General features: G+C 45.9%; 2 protein-coding genes across 15 annotated transcripts in view; one reads left to right on the plus strand and one right to left on the minus strand.

Annotated features, from left to right (window-relative positions):
* The window catches only part of SYT11 (synaptotagmin 11), a 43,136-nt gene extending 33,028 nt beyond the window's left edge, over positions 1 to 10,108 (minus strand). For 2 of the 3 annotated variants that reach the window (XM_073323182.1, XM_073323181.1), the window contains exon 1: positions 10,021 to 10,108. In XM_073323182.1, coding sequence (XP_073179283.1) covers positions 10,021 to 10,037 — 17 coding nt within the window. In that variant the 5' untranslated portion in view covers positions 10,038 to 10,108. Of the gene's footprint in view, positions 1 to 8,663; positions 9,989 to 10,020 lie in introns of those variants that run through there. The other variant, XM_073323183.1, reaches the window with a different exon arrangement.
* LOC140902751 (GON-4-like protein) overlaps positions 10,042 to 19,084 on the plus strand; it is a 58,767-nt gene continuing 49,724 nt past the window's right edge. For 5 of the 12 annotated variants that reach the window (XM_073323166.1, XM_073323167.1, XM_073323168.1 and 2 more), the window contains exons 1-8: positions 10,043 to 10,206; positions 10,381 to 10,956; positions 13,275 to 13,496; positions 14,990 to 15,186; positions 16,660 to 16,734; positions 17,100 to 17,150; positions 17,613 to 17,663; positions 18,237 to 18,332. In XM_073323166.1, the coding sequence (XP_073179267.1) occupies positions 10,407 to 10,956; positions 13,275 to 13,496; positions 14,990 to 15,186; positions 16,660 to 16,734; positions 17,100 to 17,150; positions 17,613 to 17,663; positions 18,237 to 18,332 (1,242 nt within the window). In that variant the 5' untranslated portion in view covers positions 10,043 to 10,206; positions 10,381 to 10,406. Of the gene's footprint in view, positions 10,957 to 13,274; positions 13,497 to 14,989; positions 15,187 to 16,659; positions 16,735 to 17,099; positions 17,151 to 17,612; positions 17,664 to 18,236; positions 18,333 to 19,084 lie in introns of all 12 variants that reach the window. The other 7 variants (XM_073323160.1, XM_073323165.1, XM_073323162.1 and 4 more) reach the window with 3 other exon arrangements.

Below are 19,084 nucleotides of genomic sequence, written 5' to 3' on the forward strand. Positions count from 1 at the left end.
TGTGGCCTCCCCGCCTAGGAGCCAGACCTGCTGCTGGCCACTTCTGGGACACAGTGCAGTGTTGGACCAGGTAGGAACTAGCCTGCCTTAGCCGGGCAGCACCGCTGATGGGACTTTTAACGGCCCTGTCGGCAGTGCTGACCAGAGCCGCTGCGACCCAGTGCCTTACATTCTATGACCCAGTACTAGGTCGCGACCCGCAGTTTGAAAACCACTGCATTAGAGGTTAGCTTATGCCCTGAAACATGAGAGTTTATATCCTTTCAAAAACTTGAAGTTGTGACCCGGGATGTTTTTATTTTCCATACAAATATACAATCCCATTTTAAATTCTGATAATTTCTTGGGTGCATGTGGAGGTGAATAGAGGGAGGAGTACTTTCTCCTTTTCCCTACTGGTGACCTGCAGTGGTCTACAGAAAAAGGAATCATTCCTACATGCTTCCTAAGATGTGCAGAAATTTATTCCTGCCCCTCCAGCCCTCTGGTTTTGGGAGTGGAAGGAGAAGTTGGTGTACCAGTACGCATTGGAAATGGCACTAAAAGGGCCTGATCTGCATGGTATGTGTCTAAGGCAGGGGTGGGCAATAATTTTTGCAGGGCTTACCACTCCATGAATTTTGGTAAGTCATCACGGGCCTGCACATTTCTACTATATTAATGGAGGGGGTGCGAGGTCTGGGAGGGAGTTTGGGTGCAGGAAGGAGCGCCAGGCTGGTGCAGAGTGTTGGGGTGCAGGAGAGGGTAAGGGGTGTGGGCTCTGGGAGGGAGTTTGGTACAGGAGGGGGCTCCAGCCTGGGGATTGGGGTGCAGGGTCTGGGAGTTTGGGTGCAGGAGGGGGTTTTGACCTGGGGCAGGGGGTTGGGGTGCGGGAGGGGGTGCGAGGTGCAGGCTCTGGCTGCAGGGCCATCATTAGGCATACGCAGCAGCATAGTGCACTATGAAATTTGGGGCCCCAAATTTCATGGTGTCCTAGGCAGCTGTGTGCTGCATACGCGGCAGCACCAGACCTGCGACCAGCCCTATCCCTCGGCCGGCCCCGCGCAGGCTGTGCCCACTGCAAGGCGCAGGGCCGTCCCTAGGGGGGTGTGGGGCCCTGGACAACTCCCTCTGCCCTGCCTCTTACCCTTCCCCCCTGCTCTACCCCCGGCCCGCCCCCATTCCACCTCTTCCCCCACCAACCCGCACTCACCGGCAGCAGCGGGAAGCGGAGCAACCTGGTCACAGCCCGCTCCCAGCCGCAGTGCTCCGCTTCCCGCCACCGGTGAGTACGGAGAAAGGATCGCCCCCCGCACTCACCAGCGGCGGGAAGCAGAGCGACGCAGCCCCAGCCCACTCCGCTTCCCTTGTCCCAGCCCCAGCCATGTCGCTCAGGTTGGGGAAAGGACTTCCCCCGGCTCTCACCGTGCCTGGAACCCCAGGGGTTCACGAACCACAGTTTGGGAACAACTAGTCTAAGGTTTCAGAGTGGTAGCCATGTCAGTCTGTATCAGGAAAAAAAAATGAGGAGTACTTGTGGCACCTTAGAGACTAACAAAAATATTTGAGCATAAGCTTTCGTGGGCTAAAACCACTTAATCGGATGCATGCAGTGGAAAATACAGTAGGAAGATATATATACACAGAGAACATGAAAAAATGGGTGTTGCCATACCAACTGTAACAAGACCAATTAATTAAGGTGCGCTATTATCAGTAGGAGAAAAACTGCAGGAGATTTACAGTATCACACTCCTCTACTGTGCACTTTAGGAAGTGCAGGGGAAGGTAGCACAGGCACTGTGGACCTTAGAAGATCCACATCTCATTAATGCACCTGTCCTGTTGATCTTCTAGAAGCTGTGCCAGTAACTCTTGGAAAGTCACTCACAATGCAGCAGCAAATACACTGCACTTGTGCACTCAAAACCACATGGCACCCTACTAACCACTGGTGCAGTTATAGTGGTGTAAGTTGCAACAGCACAGTTCTCTAGTGAGTAAGCACCAAATGAAAGTTATAATTTTAATGAATCACTCCTGCAAGAAACTAACTGGGTACCTCTGCATTCAGAAGCAGTAGAATTTCCTACCAAAGCTTATTCCAAACCGTCTTTCCCATCTGCTGATGAGAAGTTGGTTCCAACTGCCCCCAACCAATTTCTTCACTTTTTCCTTACTCCTATTGTCCTTCGTGCTTTGCTCTTTCCTTCCCTCCCCAATCACTCTCACATTCCTCTCTTCAGTGTCTCTACTCCTTTCTTTCATCCTTCTGATCAGAGAATCCCCATCTAAGAGAGAACCACTTACTAAATAAGTAAATAAATCAAAAACAACAATCCCCAGCCAAACTGGGGGCAAGAAGATCATGAAATGAACATGACATTTTCAAACCATCTCATTGTTCATTCTCCTTGAGGCCTCCTCCTCCTCTCTCTCTTTCTTCCTGTTTAAACTTCAACATCTTTGGGGCAGGGAATTCCTCTTATGGGTTTGTATACAGCCTAACATAATGGCCCCCAGTCTTGGTTGGGGCCATTAGGTGCAACCATAATACAAAATAATAAAAAATAAGATTCTATTTATTCTCTCGGTGATAACACTGGCACACAAAAGGAGCCTGATGTGCCACTCTGCTACACTACTTTTATGCTGGTATGACACCACTGATTTCAATGGCGTTACATAGGCATACAAATGGTGTAAAAGTGGAGACTCAGGCCTCAGAGGTGCATGGTGCAAACGGCTTTTCCTCCTCAGAGTACTTACTTGAGGGCAGGCCACCTTAGCTTTTAAAACCAGATGAAAGTCATGGACATTGATTGACCCAGATCCCCAAAGGTAATTAGGCTCCTAACTTCCATTGATTTCAGTGGAAGTTGGGCACCCACATATCTTTATGAATCTGGGTCATTCAAACTAACTAGCACACGCCTACTCTGTTAAGCAGTCAATTATTCTTAATCAGGACTTTCTGTAATTCTCACAGTTTATACATTCCCAGGAGGCACTTACATATGTTGAATAATATCCTATGTTTCTTACACAATTTATTTTAGATTAGTTTATAAGTTCTCTGCAAGTAAGAAATAGAAGAGGTGGGAAGAGTGATTGTTTCAGGAAAAGGTGCAGAGCTGTATGAATAAAAGGACCAAACACTTTGAGACAGTCTGTACAAGTGTACAATTGTATGGTAGAAGGCCAAGGACATTATCTAAGGCTGAAAGGTTGTAATACTGTAACTAAATTACCCATTACAAAGCTAACTAGAATTAGTATTAGTGGAAGTGTTTAGGCAATATTTACACACACCACTTTAACCAAAAGTTGGATTTTAAATGTATTTAGTTAAACCAATGCAAACCCCTTTGTGTACATTATTAAGGGCACAGGTAGAGCCCTTACTGATATAGCCTAAATTGATCCACGCCATTTTTAAACTGCTTTAAGAGTGCCCATATAGGGTTTTGCATCAGTTAAACTAAATTGATTTTAAAACATCTTTAGTTAAATTGGTCCAAGTTTGTGTGTAGACAAGTCCTTTGAATAATGGCACAAACAATTATTTGGATGTCCCCGATGCAGAATGTTGTACTTTGATAATGCATAACACAAGAAAGACTGCTGGGAACCAAACCATTTAACAATGGTCTATCTGCAGAAGCAAGCTTTGATGGCTTTTTTATAAGAGTGCCATAAGGACTGTTAGAGAGACATGATGAGTGAGATAAATGTGACATTCTATACCTTGGGGGAGTGTCCTGTAACCCCCATATTCCTCATCTGTATATAACTGTGATATTACATTAAAGCATGCCTTGTAAGGTATCAGGGGAAAGGTTATGGTCTGCTGAAAGACACTGTTCTATCTAAATATGTGTATCATCAATGCATATGAAATTATAAGAATTGTGTTGTACAGTTTTCACTAAAATATGGTGTGGGTTTGGGAGGCACTCAGATACTCGCCCTACAGTGACAATGACAAGGGAGGTAACCAACACCTGGGTGGGTGCTGTTGAACAGACATCACCAGCAACTGTCCAGCAAGGGAGCTACAATGCAATGACTCACGTGATTAGGGCCACACCAGGGTAACTGCTCAACCTTGCCTGGGGACTCAGCAATGCCCACCAGGTATGCCTGGCCTTGTGTTCTCCAAGCACATGGACTAAGAGTATAAAACAGGACATGGGGGCCCATGATTCGCCTTTCGCCTGCCCCCACCTATGCTGCAAGCCACAAGGACACTGAGAAGATTTAAGACTCCTCTCCAAGAGGAGATTGGCCCAGGTTTCAAGCGTGAAATCTGTGTACTATGAACTGCAATATCCAGTGGGGTGAGAAAACCGCTTAATGTAGATGTTGGCCAGTCTAATAGGGTTGAGAGTTTAGACTGCATGCTTATATTTTCTTTCTTTTGGTAACTAACTCTGACTTTTTGCTTATAACTTATAATCACTTAAAATCTATCTTTTGTAGCCAATAAATTTATTTTACTGTTTATCTTTACCAGTGAGTTTGTATGAAGTGTGTGGCAAAACTGCTCAGGTTTGCAAAGGTTGGTGTATATCCACTTTCCATTGATGAAGTGGTGAACCAATTAATAAATCTGCATTGCTCGTCTTGAGCAGTACAAGACGGTATATTCCTGAGGTGCAAGGCTGGAAGCTGGGGGGATTTGGCTAGTGCCTTTCCCGGTCTGATTCATGAGTGGCTCTGGGAGGATTCATGCAATATAGCTGGGTGTGAAGCTCCACATGCGGTTGTGCTGAGTAATAATAGCATCTGGAGGGGTTTGCTGCTTGTCACTAGCAAAGCATTGTGAGAGACAGCCCAGGCTGGAAGGTTTAGGGGGCACAGTGGTCCCATAGTCCCAGGCTGCACCCCAGGGAACCCATCACAATAATATCTTTTATTGGACCAACTTCTGTTGGTGAGAGAGACAAGCTTTTGAGCTTACACAGATCTTTTCTTCAGGTCTGGGAAACTTACAGAGCATCACAGCTAATATAAGGTGAAACAGATTGTTTAGCATCTGTTCCACCCTACACTCTTGAGTAAATTTCCCAGACCTAAAGAAAAACTCTGTGTAAGCTTAAGGGCTTGTCTCTGTCACCAAAAGAAGTTGGTCCAATAAAAGATATTACCTCACCCACTGTGTCTTTAATAACCTGGGACACACACGGCTACAATGACACTGCATATAGTGATTATTAGACAGTTTGCAACTTTATACAGCAAGAATTAAACATTATCTTTAGTGAATAAGTTGTATGGGGCAGGGATTTTGTCTTCATCCTTGTTATAAAGCTCCCAGTACTCTGTTAGCACCATACTAGTACTAATTTAAAATAAGCTCCCCATGAAAGTGAAATTTCACTCTGTAAATATTTAAAATAATTAAAAGACAGAATATGTCACTTTTAATTTTCTTTGTTTTTAATAATATTGGGTGGGGGGTCCTTAAAGAAGCTGCAATAGTGTACTAATTATCAGTGGTGAAACTGCTAGTATGCAGCACCTAGATTCCACAGTGATTTGCACAGGTTGTAAATATAAATAGATACATTGTGTGCTTACCATAAGAAATGGTGTGTGTGTGTCTGTCAGCGTTTTATATAACACCTGAGAATAAAAAGGAAATGCAGCAACCATTTTTTTAACCATGAGACCTCATTGAAGAGTGGCCTAAAAAGCAAGATTGAGATTTAGAGGAAAGAGAGGGGGAGCAGGTTGTATTCCTGAGAAACCCACATATTCACCTGCTGTTTTCCCCTCATCATTTGCTCTGTAGGCAAGTCCTGAGGTCTTAAAAGTAATTGCTAAAATTTCCTTTATTTAAAATGTCGCTCATTAAGAAAGTCAGGAGAACATTTTTGTTGGTGACCCAGGGGATCAACAGCTATCCTATTATGCAGCCACAGACTCCAGTATATGGTACATTGTGCACCAGACAATAACACTGAGTAGGCATCAGAGTAGCAGCTGTGTTAGTCTGTATCTGCAAAAAGAAAAGGAGTACTTGTGGCACCTTAGAGACTAACAAATTTATTTGAGCATAAGCTTTCGTGAGCTAAAGCTCACTTCATCGGATGCATGCAGTAGAAAATACAGTGGGAAGATTTTATATACACAGAGAACATGAAACAATGGGTGTTACCATACACACTGTAACAAGAGTGATCAGGTAAGGTAAGCTATTACCAGCATGGGCGGGTGGGGGGGGACGATCTTTGGTAGTGATAATCAAGGTGGGCCATTTCCAGCAGTTGACAAGAACGTGTGAGGAAGAGTGTGTGTGTGGGGGGGGCAAATAAACATGGGGAAATAGTTTTACTTTGTGTAATGACCCATCCACTCCCAGTCTTTATTCAAGCCTAAGTTAATTGTGTCCAGTTTTCAAATTAATTCCAATTCAGCAGTCTCTCATTGGAGTCTGTTTTTGAAGTTTTTTTGTTGAAGAATTGCCACTTTTAGGTCTGTAATCAAGTGACCAAAGAGATTGAAGTGTTCTCCGACTGGTTTTTGAATGTTATAATTCTTGACGTCCATTTATTCTTTTACGTAGAGACTGTCCAGTTTGGCCAATGTACATGGCAGAGGGGCATTGCTGGCACATGATGGCATAGATCACATTGGTAGATGTGCAGGTGAACGAGCCTCTGATAGTGTGGCTGATGTGATTAGGCCCTATGATGGTGTCCCCTGAATAGATATGTGGACACAGTTGGCAATGGGCTTTGTTGCAAGGATAGGTTCCTGGGTTAGTGTTTTTGTTGTGTGGTGTGTGGTTGCTGGTGAGTATTTGCTTCAGGTTGGGGGGCTGTCTGTAAGCAAGGACTGGCTTGTCTCCCAAGATCTGTGAGAGTGATGGGTCATCCTTCAGGATAGGTTGTAAATCCTTGATGATGCGTTGGAGAGGTTTTACTGGGAGTGGATGTATCATTACACAAAGTAAAACTACTTCCGCATGTTTATTCCCCCACCCCACCCCGCAACTGTTCTTGTCAACTGCTGGAAATGGCCCACCTTGATTATCACTACAAAAGGTTCCCCCTCCATCCCCCCCGCTGGTAATAGCTCACCTTACCTGATCACTCTCTTAGAGTGTGTATGGTAACACCCATTGTTTCATGTTCTCTCTGTATATAAAATCTCCCCACTGTGTTTTCTACTGCATGCATCCTATGAAGTGAACTTTAGCTCACGAAAGCTTATGCTCAAATAAATTTGTTAGTCTCTAAGGTGCCACAAGTACTCCTTTTCTTTTTACTGAGTAGGCACAATTTCAGCCTATTTTACACTTGAGCTGTAGCGCACGAAAGCTTATGCTCAAATAAATTGGTTAGTCTCTAAGGTGCCACAAGTACTCCTTTTCTTTTTGCAAATACAGACTAACACGGCTGTTACTCTGAAACCTGTCACTAAATGAATTAAACAGCTTCTTAAAACACAATGTGTCCCTGCCCCCAAAGCAGGGCCCCTCATTCCCAGGGCTACAGCCTCAAGGCATCTCTCCAGACCCACACAATTAACAGACTGATCTGAGCAGAAGGTATTTCAGCCTGATAAGAAACAGAGGGGTTGGGGAGACTGGCAACCTGGCTGTTCCAGAGTGAGGAAGGAGAGTATATGAGATGGGGAGCCGCTCTCTTCAGTTCTGGGGACACTGCTTAGATTCCCCCAGAACCGCCCTGCCCGCATCCAGGTACATAGTACAGAAAAAATGTTCCATCTATCCAGCTTCGTCTAAGAGCTAGAACCTGCTTCTGGACCGGGAGCTGTGTTGCTGCGGCAGCCCCCTCGGAGCAGTCTCTCCCCCCAGGGAATCGTGAACAAAGGCTCCAGCCAGAGGCCGGGGCGCTGCCTGGCCCGGAATAGACATCACGTCATCCCGCTTGAAGCCATTAGGCAGCAGCGGCTCCATAGCTGCAGCTGCAGCTGCAGCTCAGGCTCCCCGCACCTGCTCCTCCACAACTCCTGGGGATGGAGATCAGGCCGAAGGGCAGCGCCAGCTTCAGTCCCAGCCTCCCTCGCTACCTATCTCAGTGCTGATGCTGTGCCCCGAAGCGGAGAGAGACCCTGACCCACTCCTCCCCACCACAGCCGTAGGGAGACAGCTCCCTTCACTGCATTCTACCCACCCAAAACGGGGAGCAAAGGGGCCCCTAACCACTGCAACCCGCCCCGACAGGGAGTAACAAGAACTCTGCCCACAGCACCCCGTCCGATGGGAGGGCAGCAGGGACTCGCCCCCGCCCCGTTTTCCTATTCCCACACGCGGAGTCTACATTCTCGGTATCTGGCAGAGCGTTTCGCAGCATCTTTGCCCCTCGCATCGGCCTGGGCGAGTCCCTGGCACCGACCTAGACTGCCGGAGGTGGACACTGATCGTGTTGCTCTAGAGGGGAGGTTAAGACCTAGGCATGCTGAGAGGGGTGCTATTGCTGGGTATGGCCCGGTATACGGAATGAGGAAAGTGGTGGACACGGCTCAATCGCGATTGGCAGGGGGGTGGCGCTGGGCACGGCCGCTGGGATGCACGGGCATGTCACTGGGCACGGCACAGTCTCGATGGGGCTGGGAGGGCACGACACGGTCTCGATGGGGGAGGGGAGGCGCTGGGCACGGCCTGGTCTCGACAGGAGCTGGGTAGGACCCGGTGACCTAGCTCCACTCACCTAAACCGGGTCGGACACTGGCGATCTCAGCCATGGTGCAGATGAACGGATGCAGTCGGGGTGCGGGATCCTGTTCGCTGGGCTCCCGCGGTACCGGCCTCCGCCCTGAGGATGCTCCGAGCCTGGGATGCAGAAGCTGCCGACTGGCCGTGATGCAGCACAGTCTCCGCCCACAAAGACCGATCTGGGGATTAGGCTCCGCCCCTCTCCAATGTCACCCGAAGAGGAAACTCCGCCCAAACGCCGACGCCACCACCGGACAGTGACGGGTGGGCAGTGGATTCGCTTACCCTACAGTACCCACATTGGCAGCAGGCGGGCGTATCCAGCACTAGGGTTGCGAGGTGGAGGAGTGTATTCCACCGGCAAGCGGGGCAGGGAGACAGGGTATCCCACACTGGGTGTACAGCCGGCGCAGGGCTTGGGAGGTGGTCTACCCCACACTGGGGTGGCGCTGTTTATATACTGCAGTAGGGCTGGAGGGGGTAGGGAGTTGGTTTATCCCACATTAGGGTGGAGGTCTGTGCATCCAGGGCGCGCTTCTGCGCTGGGCTAAGGAAGCGGTGCATCCCTCCCTGTGTGTTATCTTGCACGGGGTGTTGTAAGGGTATATCTTTCTCGCGGAGCTGGAAGGGGACATGTCCCAAACCGGATCATTCCAGTTGCAGCAAACTGAGGGCAATGACCCTACTACGCAATGAATCCGATCTAACAGCCAAAGAGAGAGTGGGCGGGTGGAGGGTGTGTGTATGCGAAAGAGAACTCAAGAGATCGAGGACTTAAGACAAAGTGAAGAAGGGTTAGGTCAGCGCACTGGCCTGGGCTTTGGGAGAGGCCTGCTCCGCTCCAGGCTCCCGCTGTGTGAGTTCGGGCAAGACAGTCGCTCGGTGACGCAGAGGCTGTAAGGGCCAATTCACCGTCGCCTGCGAGCCGCACCCGAGCAGGCTCCCAAAAGCCTCTTGGGTGTAACGCACACGGCCTGCCCGAGGCAGATGTTCCAGCCTCTGATTCCGGCTCTCTGGATTCCGGCCTGTTCTGTTCACACACGACGCACGCGTGGGGCAGAGGGACTAAGTCTCCGCAGGAGACGCTCCCATAGCGGCGGAGAGACGGAAAACAACAAACATGGCGGCTCCTCAGCTCTGCCCCCTAGGAAGGGGGCGGGGCCCCACCGTCTCTTCACCAAACTAACATGGCGGGGGTCTCAGCTATGTACCCAAGAACCAGGGCAGCGACCCCAGCTCGCTCTGTAGCACTTGTGGCGGCTCCCCTTTTCTCCCCCTCCCCCATAAAGTTGGCGGTCATACTTTCGCCCCCGCCCCCATGCCCGGCACAATCATGGCAGCGCCCCACTTACCTTCCGCCCGGAACCATGGCGGCTCGTTTTCCTTTGCTCCCAAACAAACATGGCGGTGCCGGCGCGCGCTGCTCTCCACACGGGAGCCCGGACGTAATTTCCGTTTCCCGTTGGAGGAAGCGGCGGCAAGCGGGACGGGAAGATGGGGCTGAAGAGTCTGGTCGGCGTGGGGCTTACGGCTTCCCGGTTCGTGGCCTTGTGGGACGCTCAGATTCCTGCTCTTGTAAACCGGGCGCACCGCCAGGCGGGCTCCTGGGTCTGACCGCTGAGGCCGGGCCGTCCGGGAGGGGTTGTCGTGGGTTTAGCTAGGGGGGAGGGCCCGGTCTCTGCTGTGGTAAGAAATTGCTCTTGTCCTTTTAGGGTGGAGCTGGGGGATTGGTAGCAGAATGTCGCACTCGTTGAAGATGTTGCCCTGCAAGAAGAGAAGAGCTGTTGCTGTGGAGCCCCAGAGTCCTTCCGTCGACTTGAGCTATCACAAGGAGGGTGTAGCTCTCCTCTCAGATGCAGAGTCTGTTAAACTGGAGTCTTCTAATGCTAGTCACGCTGAGGAGCTCAGAGACTCTGTATCAAAGCACTGGCTAGTGAGCAAAATCACAGATACTCAGCCTGTGTCAGCTGCCGACAAGCCTGGTGCACAGCCTGCATGTTCTGCAAGCACTACTGTCACACTGGATGAGGATTTGCCCTTTTTGGAAGCCACTGATGGTGGAGCCTTTAAGGGAAACGTAATCCCAGGAAAAGGGACCTCCGAGGCATGTAGCCAAAGGGCTTGGAAAGAACCAGTGGACAATTTCCTGAGGAGTGGGAAAAGAATCACAGTGAAGCATAGATCAGATCTCAGTCAGGACAGTGGTGAAGGTCAACAGAACACAAAAGAAACTGCGTCCGCAACTGAATTTCTTGAGCAGGGTAAGGATCAAGAATTCACTGCAGAAGGTAAATTAATTTGATATGGCTTGCTTGCTGCTGTCATTATTTACACAGCAGCATAAGCACACGAGGTATTTTACAAACAAAAAGGGATTAGGTCTCTGCTTCATAGAATGTTGGGTCTGATTTTCAGCCCTGCTGAAATATAAACTCTTGAATTTAAGCTGTTGTTACAGGCGTGTGGTGGTCCACATGCTTTGTGAGTTCTTGGAGTGGTGGTGTTTGTCAGGAAGAAGACTATAATTTAGCTCTTAGAGCCACTTTCTTGTTTTGTCCAGGCAGAAAATCTTCAGAAGAAAGACCAAAAAAACAAAGAATTAGAAACTCAGAGAGAATAAGATATTATTTAATAAAATTGAAAGGACAACACATTTAAAATATGAAAGGAAATAACTGTTTCACACAACATTTAATCCAGGGAATTTATTGACATTAGATATTATTGCAGTCCAGAGTTTATGGGGATAAGAACATCCAGAGTTATATTCGGTACAATAAACAGTTTCTTTTAGAAGGGATATAAACAATGGTGCTTTAGGCGTAAGCCAGCCATCTACTGAGGGATTAGGAAGAAACTTCTTGTTTGGGCAGGTTATTCCATTACAGGAGTTCTTGCATCTGCTTCTGAAACATGGGTATCTGCCATTGTTGGAGACAGGATACTGGACTAGAGTAAGCATTACTTTATTCTGATAGGTTTCAGAGTAGCAGCCGTGTTAGTCTGTATCTGCAAAAAGAAAAGGAGTACTTGTGGCACCTTAGAGACGAACAAATTTATTTGAGCATAAGCTTTTGTGAGCTACAGCTCACTTCATTGGATGCATAGAATGGAACATATAGTAAGAAGAGACACACACGCACACAGAGAGAGAAGGTGGAAGTTGTCATACAAACTGTAAGAGGCTATAACCTGCTGAGTTATTACACATATTGAATCTATTTCCCTATGTTAAGTATCCTCACACCTTCTTGTCAACTCCCTAAATGGGACATCTTGATTATCACTACAAAAGTTTTTTTTTTCTCCTCCTGATAATAGCTCATCCTAATTAATTAGCCTCTTACAGTTTGTATGGCAACTTCCACCTTCTGTGTGTGTGTGTATCTATCTGTCTATCTGCCTCTTCTTACTATATGTTCCATCCTATGCATCCGATGAAGTGGGCTGTAGCCCACGAAAGCTTATGCTCTAATAAATTTGTTAGTCTCCAAGGTGCCACAAGTACTCCTGTTCTTTTTGCAATACAGACTAACACGGCTGCTACTCTAAACCTATCTTGCACCAGTAAGTTTCATAGGTAATGTACAGTGTAAAATATTTTGTATTGTTTAAGTTTGTCCTTAAAACAAATATCTGCATCTTGAAAGTGCTGTCTAAATATTAGCTAAATAGAGAGACAAGGTGGGTGAGGTAATATTTTTTAGTGGACAAACTTCTGCTGGTGGAGAGACAAGCTTGTATCTCTAATATCCTGGGACCGACATGGCTACAACTACACTGCTTACTAGCTAAGTAATCATCCTTGCATTACTTTTAAAGATTAAAGATTTGGCTAGATATGTGTAAAAACTGATCAAAGTGTAACCAAACGTCCTTTCAGACATTTCATGCTATTGGTGGTCTGTGCGTAAATTGTCAGCCTATATTTTCATTCTCAGAATAGCATTCTTTCACACAGGTGAAAGATTAGGTCCATCTTGTTAGAGCTTGTAATGGGAAGCCACCACAATCTCTAGCAATACCCTCCCTAGGCTGTAATGCAAGTTTATAACTTTATACAGATTTATTACAGCACTTGGGTTTTGTGACATCAAGTGGCAGGAGAAACCTTAGCACCACAGTGTATCATAGGACGCATAAAGAAACTATGATATAAGCAAAATGCTAATTTGTCAGCTTGTTCACACCATCATTTTTTCCTGACACTATATGATTTATTATAAATTTGTTAGTCTCTAAGGTGCCACAAGTACTCCTTTTCTTTATATGACCTATGTATTTAAAGGAGTTTTTGTGATTTCTAATATATCTGAACGCTTGTGATTGAAATCCAGGAGGTAGCAAAAGCACTTATTACTTGTTCAACTTATATGGTGAATGACTTTTTTGAATGACTGGTAGAAGTGATGAGGCAGCATCAGAAGCCTAGGTGATCCATTTTTCTGAAGTTCACAAGCTTTGAATAGTGAATGCATGAGACCTGTATTGTTGTAGGGTTTATGGAATCCCTACTGTATTTGGATCATAGGTTTGTGCAAAAGAGGAAAAGCTAACTGGGGAGAATCCCTGTGAACAAAATGACCCTAATATATACTGTTTGCAGGGAAATCTCCTAAATTGCATACAGAGGTAGAAGTAATTTTGCAGAGACACTCCCATCCAGCTGACAACCACTCGCCAAAACAAGTGGCCCAAGTGAGAAGTTCCTTGCTGCTGCCAATTAAAGCTCCTGCCACGATCAAGTCACTAAAAAACACCAAAATTGGGGAGCAGCTGCAGCAGACTGATGAGGAAACTGAGGACGTTGGGCTGTTTATTCCACTGGGTAAGTGTCATGCAGGAGGAGAACCTGTGACATGGTGTTACGAATTACACCTTGTAGGACACGCACACCAATGCTGCGAATTACACCTTATAGGACATGCACAGTTCGAATCTAGGCTGAGGCACAGAAACAAAGTCCACAATTGCAGAGTTCCCAAAAGACACTAAGTTTATTACGCTCAAGCGTGGTGCCCCCCTGCTAGCCATGGGGGGACCCTAATACAAATTATACAAAGGTTACATACTTTTTAGCAAAGCATGTTGCCCTCGTGCATCGGAAACCTTAGCCAATAAACGAACCCTTGTCTTATCTACCACCTATCCCTGCTTGGTGCATTCCTCATGCTATACCAGTATGTTAATTACACAGCATGGTCCTAAAGCCATGCATCAGTAACCTTTATTATCAGGATGGGAGGCCTCACATCAAGGCCAAGAGACAGGGAGTTAGAGACTGACAAAAACCAGATACTGGGAGTCAAGGCAGGCTGGAGACAAGGAGGAGGATTTTCACAGGGATTCAGTATCTCAGGATCACTCCTCCTGGTGTATGATGTGCTGGCATTTAAACAATGGTGGGCCCCAAACCAAAATGGAGTCACATGTGCTAACTTTTCCTTAACACATGGTGACAGTACAACTAGAAATTCTCTGGAAAGGAAGCACAAAACTGGTGTAGGAATCCAGCCTTTGGGTTCAGCAATTCTGAATGATATATTAAACTTCTGCACTGTAATTCAGTAACTGACTAAGCCTCAGGGGCCCAGTGAGGAGCATGTTCTGAAACAAACTGGAGTTGATCCCTATGGTGGTCTGTCACTTATTGCCCAAACACTGGCATCCTAAGAGAAGAGCTTGGATGCTGCTCTTCTCTTCTCCTGAGTCAGCAATACACTTAGGCTTGATAAGTTTTCTAACCCACTGGTCCTATTGGGATCCAGGATTTTTCTGATTTGCAGCCTGACTGCATGGTTGCTTCATGGCAACTCCTTCAGGAGGAGGGAAGGTGGCTAGTATGGCAGCTCTGTAAAGTCACTAGAGCATAAATGTCTAATACCTAGCTTAATGTATATGTGGACTCTGATTAGTTCAGATTCTTCCATATCTTAGTCTTCCATTTGAAAAATGTGTTCCTAGCTCTCGTGGATGTGAAGGATCAGTTCACTCTTGTCTGCCTGAGTCCGCTGTGGATTGCGGGTTGTATGTGGTTATAAATTTATGTTGCAGCCCACATACTGTCACTAAGATGGAATCCATCTTTCTCCCGAAGAGTGAGTTTGACGCCTCCTGACCCCCCGCACTAGTTATAACCTGCATAGGAGCCGGTCAAAACACCAGTGTTTTAGTGACTCATGGTTCCTATTCATGATCAGTAGGTGGAAAGCAGATGAGACCTGTTAATGTCTGCTGCATTCTAGCTTTTGAAGAGTCCCACTGTCTGAGTGGGAGGTTGTCTTGTATTTTGAAACTGAATTGTTTATTGGTAATCTGCAGAGGAGCAAGATGGAGATGAAAGTGAGAGGAGGAAGAAGAGGAGGAAGGCAACCAAACGTAAACGTGAAGAGAGAGGCCAAGAAGAGGAGGCGTCCTTGGCTTGTGACATCAAACTAGATGACATGCTTGATCGCACCTTAGAAGATGGAGCGAAACAGCACAACTTGACCGTCGTCAATGTGCGAAATATCCTCCATGTGAGTGGGGTGAAGTGGAGATGTATGTCAGTACTAAGAAAAGGAATAGACTCTGAGTATCTTACTGGCAAAGTGCTGGCTAGGCTGAGGTTAGCCTATAGAATTGTGCAGGATTTTATAAACGGGGTAAGCATAGTAATGATTCACAGACTAGTCTGTCTCCTGTGATGGACTGTAAAACGAGAGCTATCTATTGTTATAGGTGGAATTGATCCAGAACTGGGTCACTTACATTGTCACTCGCAGATGTTAATCTTTTACTTCCTGTAGCATGATCTTTTGCAACTGGTTGTACCACACCTGAGAAGCCCAGGACAAAGGCACAAGCTATTAAGATGGGATGAGAGGACATAGACTGGAAATGTACAAACCTCATATTTTCTGAGAGGACTGGGTTTCTTGGTAAAGGACTTCAGGAATTCTGGTGGGACTGTTAATGGAAATGCAGTGTACATAGTGACAAAGGCCCCCTCCTGTTTTTTTATATTTTTATCCTATCACTCAATTTCCACATGGGAATGAATTGTAGTGGAGAGAAAATCCACATCTGCTTAGCGACCTAGTTCAAAACTTGAGCCAGCTAATTCTGTAGTGAAGCACTTGTCAGATTCCAGTCATCCCTGAACTGAGCCTAGGGAACACCAATGCTGTTTTCAAAATAATAAATTATGCTATTTATTTTAAGCTTTTTCTTTGCATTCTAATAATGTTCCATGCCTGATGGTCACAGGAATTTGTTCTTTGTCCATTCCCTCTATAGTGACAAGTGACTGCCACTGCTTCTGTTTCAGGCATATTCACGTCATTACTATGTAAATGTCAGAAAGCAATAAGTTTACCTTCATCTACAGCCTGGCGCTGATGGGGTCATTTCCTTCCCAGAGCGCCCCATGCTGGCAATCTAGTTACAATATTTGGATTCAGGAGCCAGAGTCTCTGAACTAGTCTTATCTCCTCAACTTTTACTTTCTATAAGCTCTCTTTGTTTTTCAGTTTTGTTTTTTGTGTATCTCTTCTCTAGTAATCATTGTGCTCTGAAATGTAGCATTAAACTTGCCCTGGAGCAGGAGTACAGTGGAATAGATATCATATTCTCAGTCTCACTCGTGTGAATGTATGTTTTAAGATGCAAATTCTCCAGTGCTGCCCCACAGTAGCTTTTTCTCATGTTCTTACAACCACCAAATTACGGGATTTTACATTATGTGAGAAGAACAGAGCTGATGAAACTGATGTGTGTATAGACTGCGCTGTGTTCTCTCCTAATAGCATTGAGAAAGTTTGATAGGTTCATTCTGCAGAATCGTTGCATGTAATGCATGACCTGTACTTTATCATCAGAGGAGCACTTAATATTTTCTTGTCCTCTTTCCACCTCCTACCACATTTCCAAGATTATTTTGAGCTGAGGTCAGACTCTTTCACAACAAAAATAAAAAAGGAGACTTGAAGCCAATTTTTATGTTCCTGCAGGAAGTGATCACAAATGAGCATGTGGTTGCCATGATGAAAGCAGCCATCAGTGAGACAGAAGACATGCCCATGTTTGTGAGTAAAAAGCTTCTCCCTCTCCTTCCTCCCCGCCCCATTGCTATCTATCCATATGCATGGTTCCTTCAGACGCTGCTCTGACTGATGAATCTTGCTAACATTCGGATGTGGGGAGAGAATAGGCTAACAGTAGGATCATGGGAGAACTTGTATTGCAATATGTATAGACAGCTTGAGACACTAATTGCTCTGTTGGAACCTAACTGCTAAAAAGAATCATCATGTATAAGGTTTAGCGCACAGATGTCATGCCCACCATGTCAGGTGATGTTGTTAGCAACAAGAAACAAAGAAATTTTCCATAAAGAGAGACTGGTGAAAAATGTATATTTAAGAGCGTGCTTTCTTTTTAACTCTTTTAGGAGCCAAAAATGACTCGCTCTAAACTGAAGGAAGTTGTGGAGAAAGGAGTGGTGAGTATGTCATTTGCTTTTTTTTCCCCATTGGTTTGGGAAAGGACAGAAGATGCTTTTCTGGCCTCTAGAGGCAATAGGAACTGTAGACTGAGGATGCTTTTTGTGAACTATTCATAAGCCTAAAAGACGTTACAAGGTGAAGTGTATGCATGTGTCCATATTTGTAGTGATCTTAAATAAGGAAAATAGGGATTCCTTAGAGATTAACAGAAATGTACCAGATCAAAGTTGGAGAGAGTTATGTGGGTAAAGTGCACACAGTGAACTGAGAGTATCTAATATAGGAGAGAATTGTTGCCTGATGCACAAATCTGAGCGGCTTTGAAAGCATATGTTTTAAAGTCTGATGTTACTTGGGTAATTTGGGAAATAGGATCACAAAACACAGATGGTCCTTTGTTTTAACACTATGAAATCTGATGTTACACGGATTATTAATAATCGTTTTATTTTCATTAGGTAATCCCTGCATGGAATATTTCTCCAATTAAGAAGGCTAATGAGATCAAGGTTAGCAACTGAAAGGTGAATCTGTGCTGTTTCCTCTGTCTGCAGAGTCTGTTGCAAGCAGATTTGCGTCCCTATGCAAAAACCTTCAGTGAATATACTCATCTGATTCACTTTGGGCTCACATCTTGGCCTTATGTTTCTCTCTGACTGTCCCTTCTCTGACCTGTAGCTTGTTTTCCTCTTCAGTGTTTTATGATGTGTATTGTGGTACTGCCCAGAGACCCCACTGAGGGCTGGGCACTGCCTACCCCAAAGAGTTGACAGTCTAATTTTAGTTACGGTGCAACAAGTGAGTGTATCAGTGCTAGAAGCATGTGGTTTCATAGACTAGGTATGTGAAATATGAGATGCTGTGAGCTCATTCAGTGGCTTTTTAATATTGTAAATTGGGCCTGTCCTTGCACCTCTGAATCCACCCATTCCACAAGCCTTACTTGGATTCAGTTCCCCATCCTCCTTATTTTGGCTCCTTCTCTGAGCTTCTCCACACATGTCCTGAGGTATGGACATTTGAAACCGTAAAACTTTTAGCTTAAACCTGTAAAGTTCTTATTTCCCTTGGTCTCACTGCAGCCTCCTCAGTTTGTGGACATTCCCCTTGAAGAAGATGATTCATCTGATGAGGAATACCAGCCTGAGGATGAGGATGAGGATGAGACTGCTGAAGAGGTAAATATGGCTGAACACCTCTGATTATATCCACAAAGGGATTTAAGTGCCAAACAACCACTTTAGGCACCCAAATCCAAAATATAGATATTCAAAATCTCCGCTCAGCTGCTCTCTAATTGTGTAGGTGTCTGAGTTGCTGCTGATAAAGTCCCTAGGTACCTAAAAATCTGCCTGCGGGCATGTGCACAGCCACTTAAGTCCTGATGCCTAGCTCATACCTAGGTCCTAGCAGAATCTTCAAACTGGGTGTTCCTCCACCTATGGTGCCTACAGGGTCCAATCTGGTATGTGTTCTCAGAGGCTGCCTTAAAGCACACCTCCTGGATTAGGTCCTGCACAAAACTGAGTTGAAGGTTGTTTCTCTCCTACTCTTCTCTCCCCCCTCCCCTCCCCCGGCCCTTTTAGTCCAATAGCTCAGTGGTTAGAGCCCTCATCCAGGATGTGGGAGACCTCAGTTCAAATCCCCATTCTGCCTGAGAGGATCTGCAACTTGAACCCAGCTTTTTCATGTCTTGAGTGAGTGCCCTAATCACTTGGGCATCAGTTATTCTGTGGAGGGGGTCTCTCCTGTTGAAGCTTTTCTAGTTTGCAGAAAATGTTTAAATATTCACTGGGCCCTAGAGAGAGCAAGCATTACGCTCTAACCCAGTGGTTAGGGCACTGCCCTGGGATGTAGGAGAGTCGGGTTAATAGAATCGTAGAATTTAAGGCTGGAAGGGACCACCAGGTCATTCAGTCTGACTTCCTGT

This window comes from Lepidochelys kempii, chromosome 24, assembly GCF_965140265.1.
Source record: "Lepidochelys kempii isolate rLepKem1 chromosome 24, rLepKem1.hap2, whole genome shotgun sequence".
NCBI lineage: Eukaryota > Metazoa > Chordata > Testudines > Cheloniidae > Lepidochelys > Lepidochelys kempii.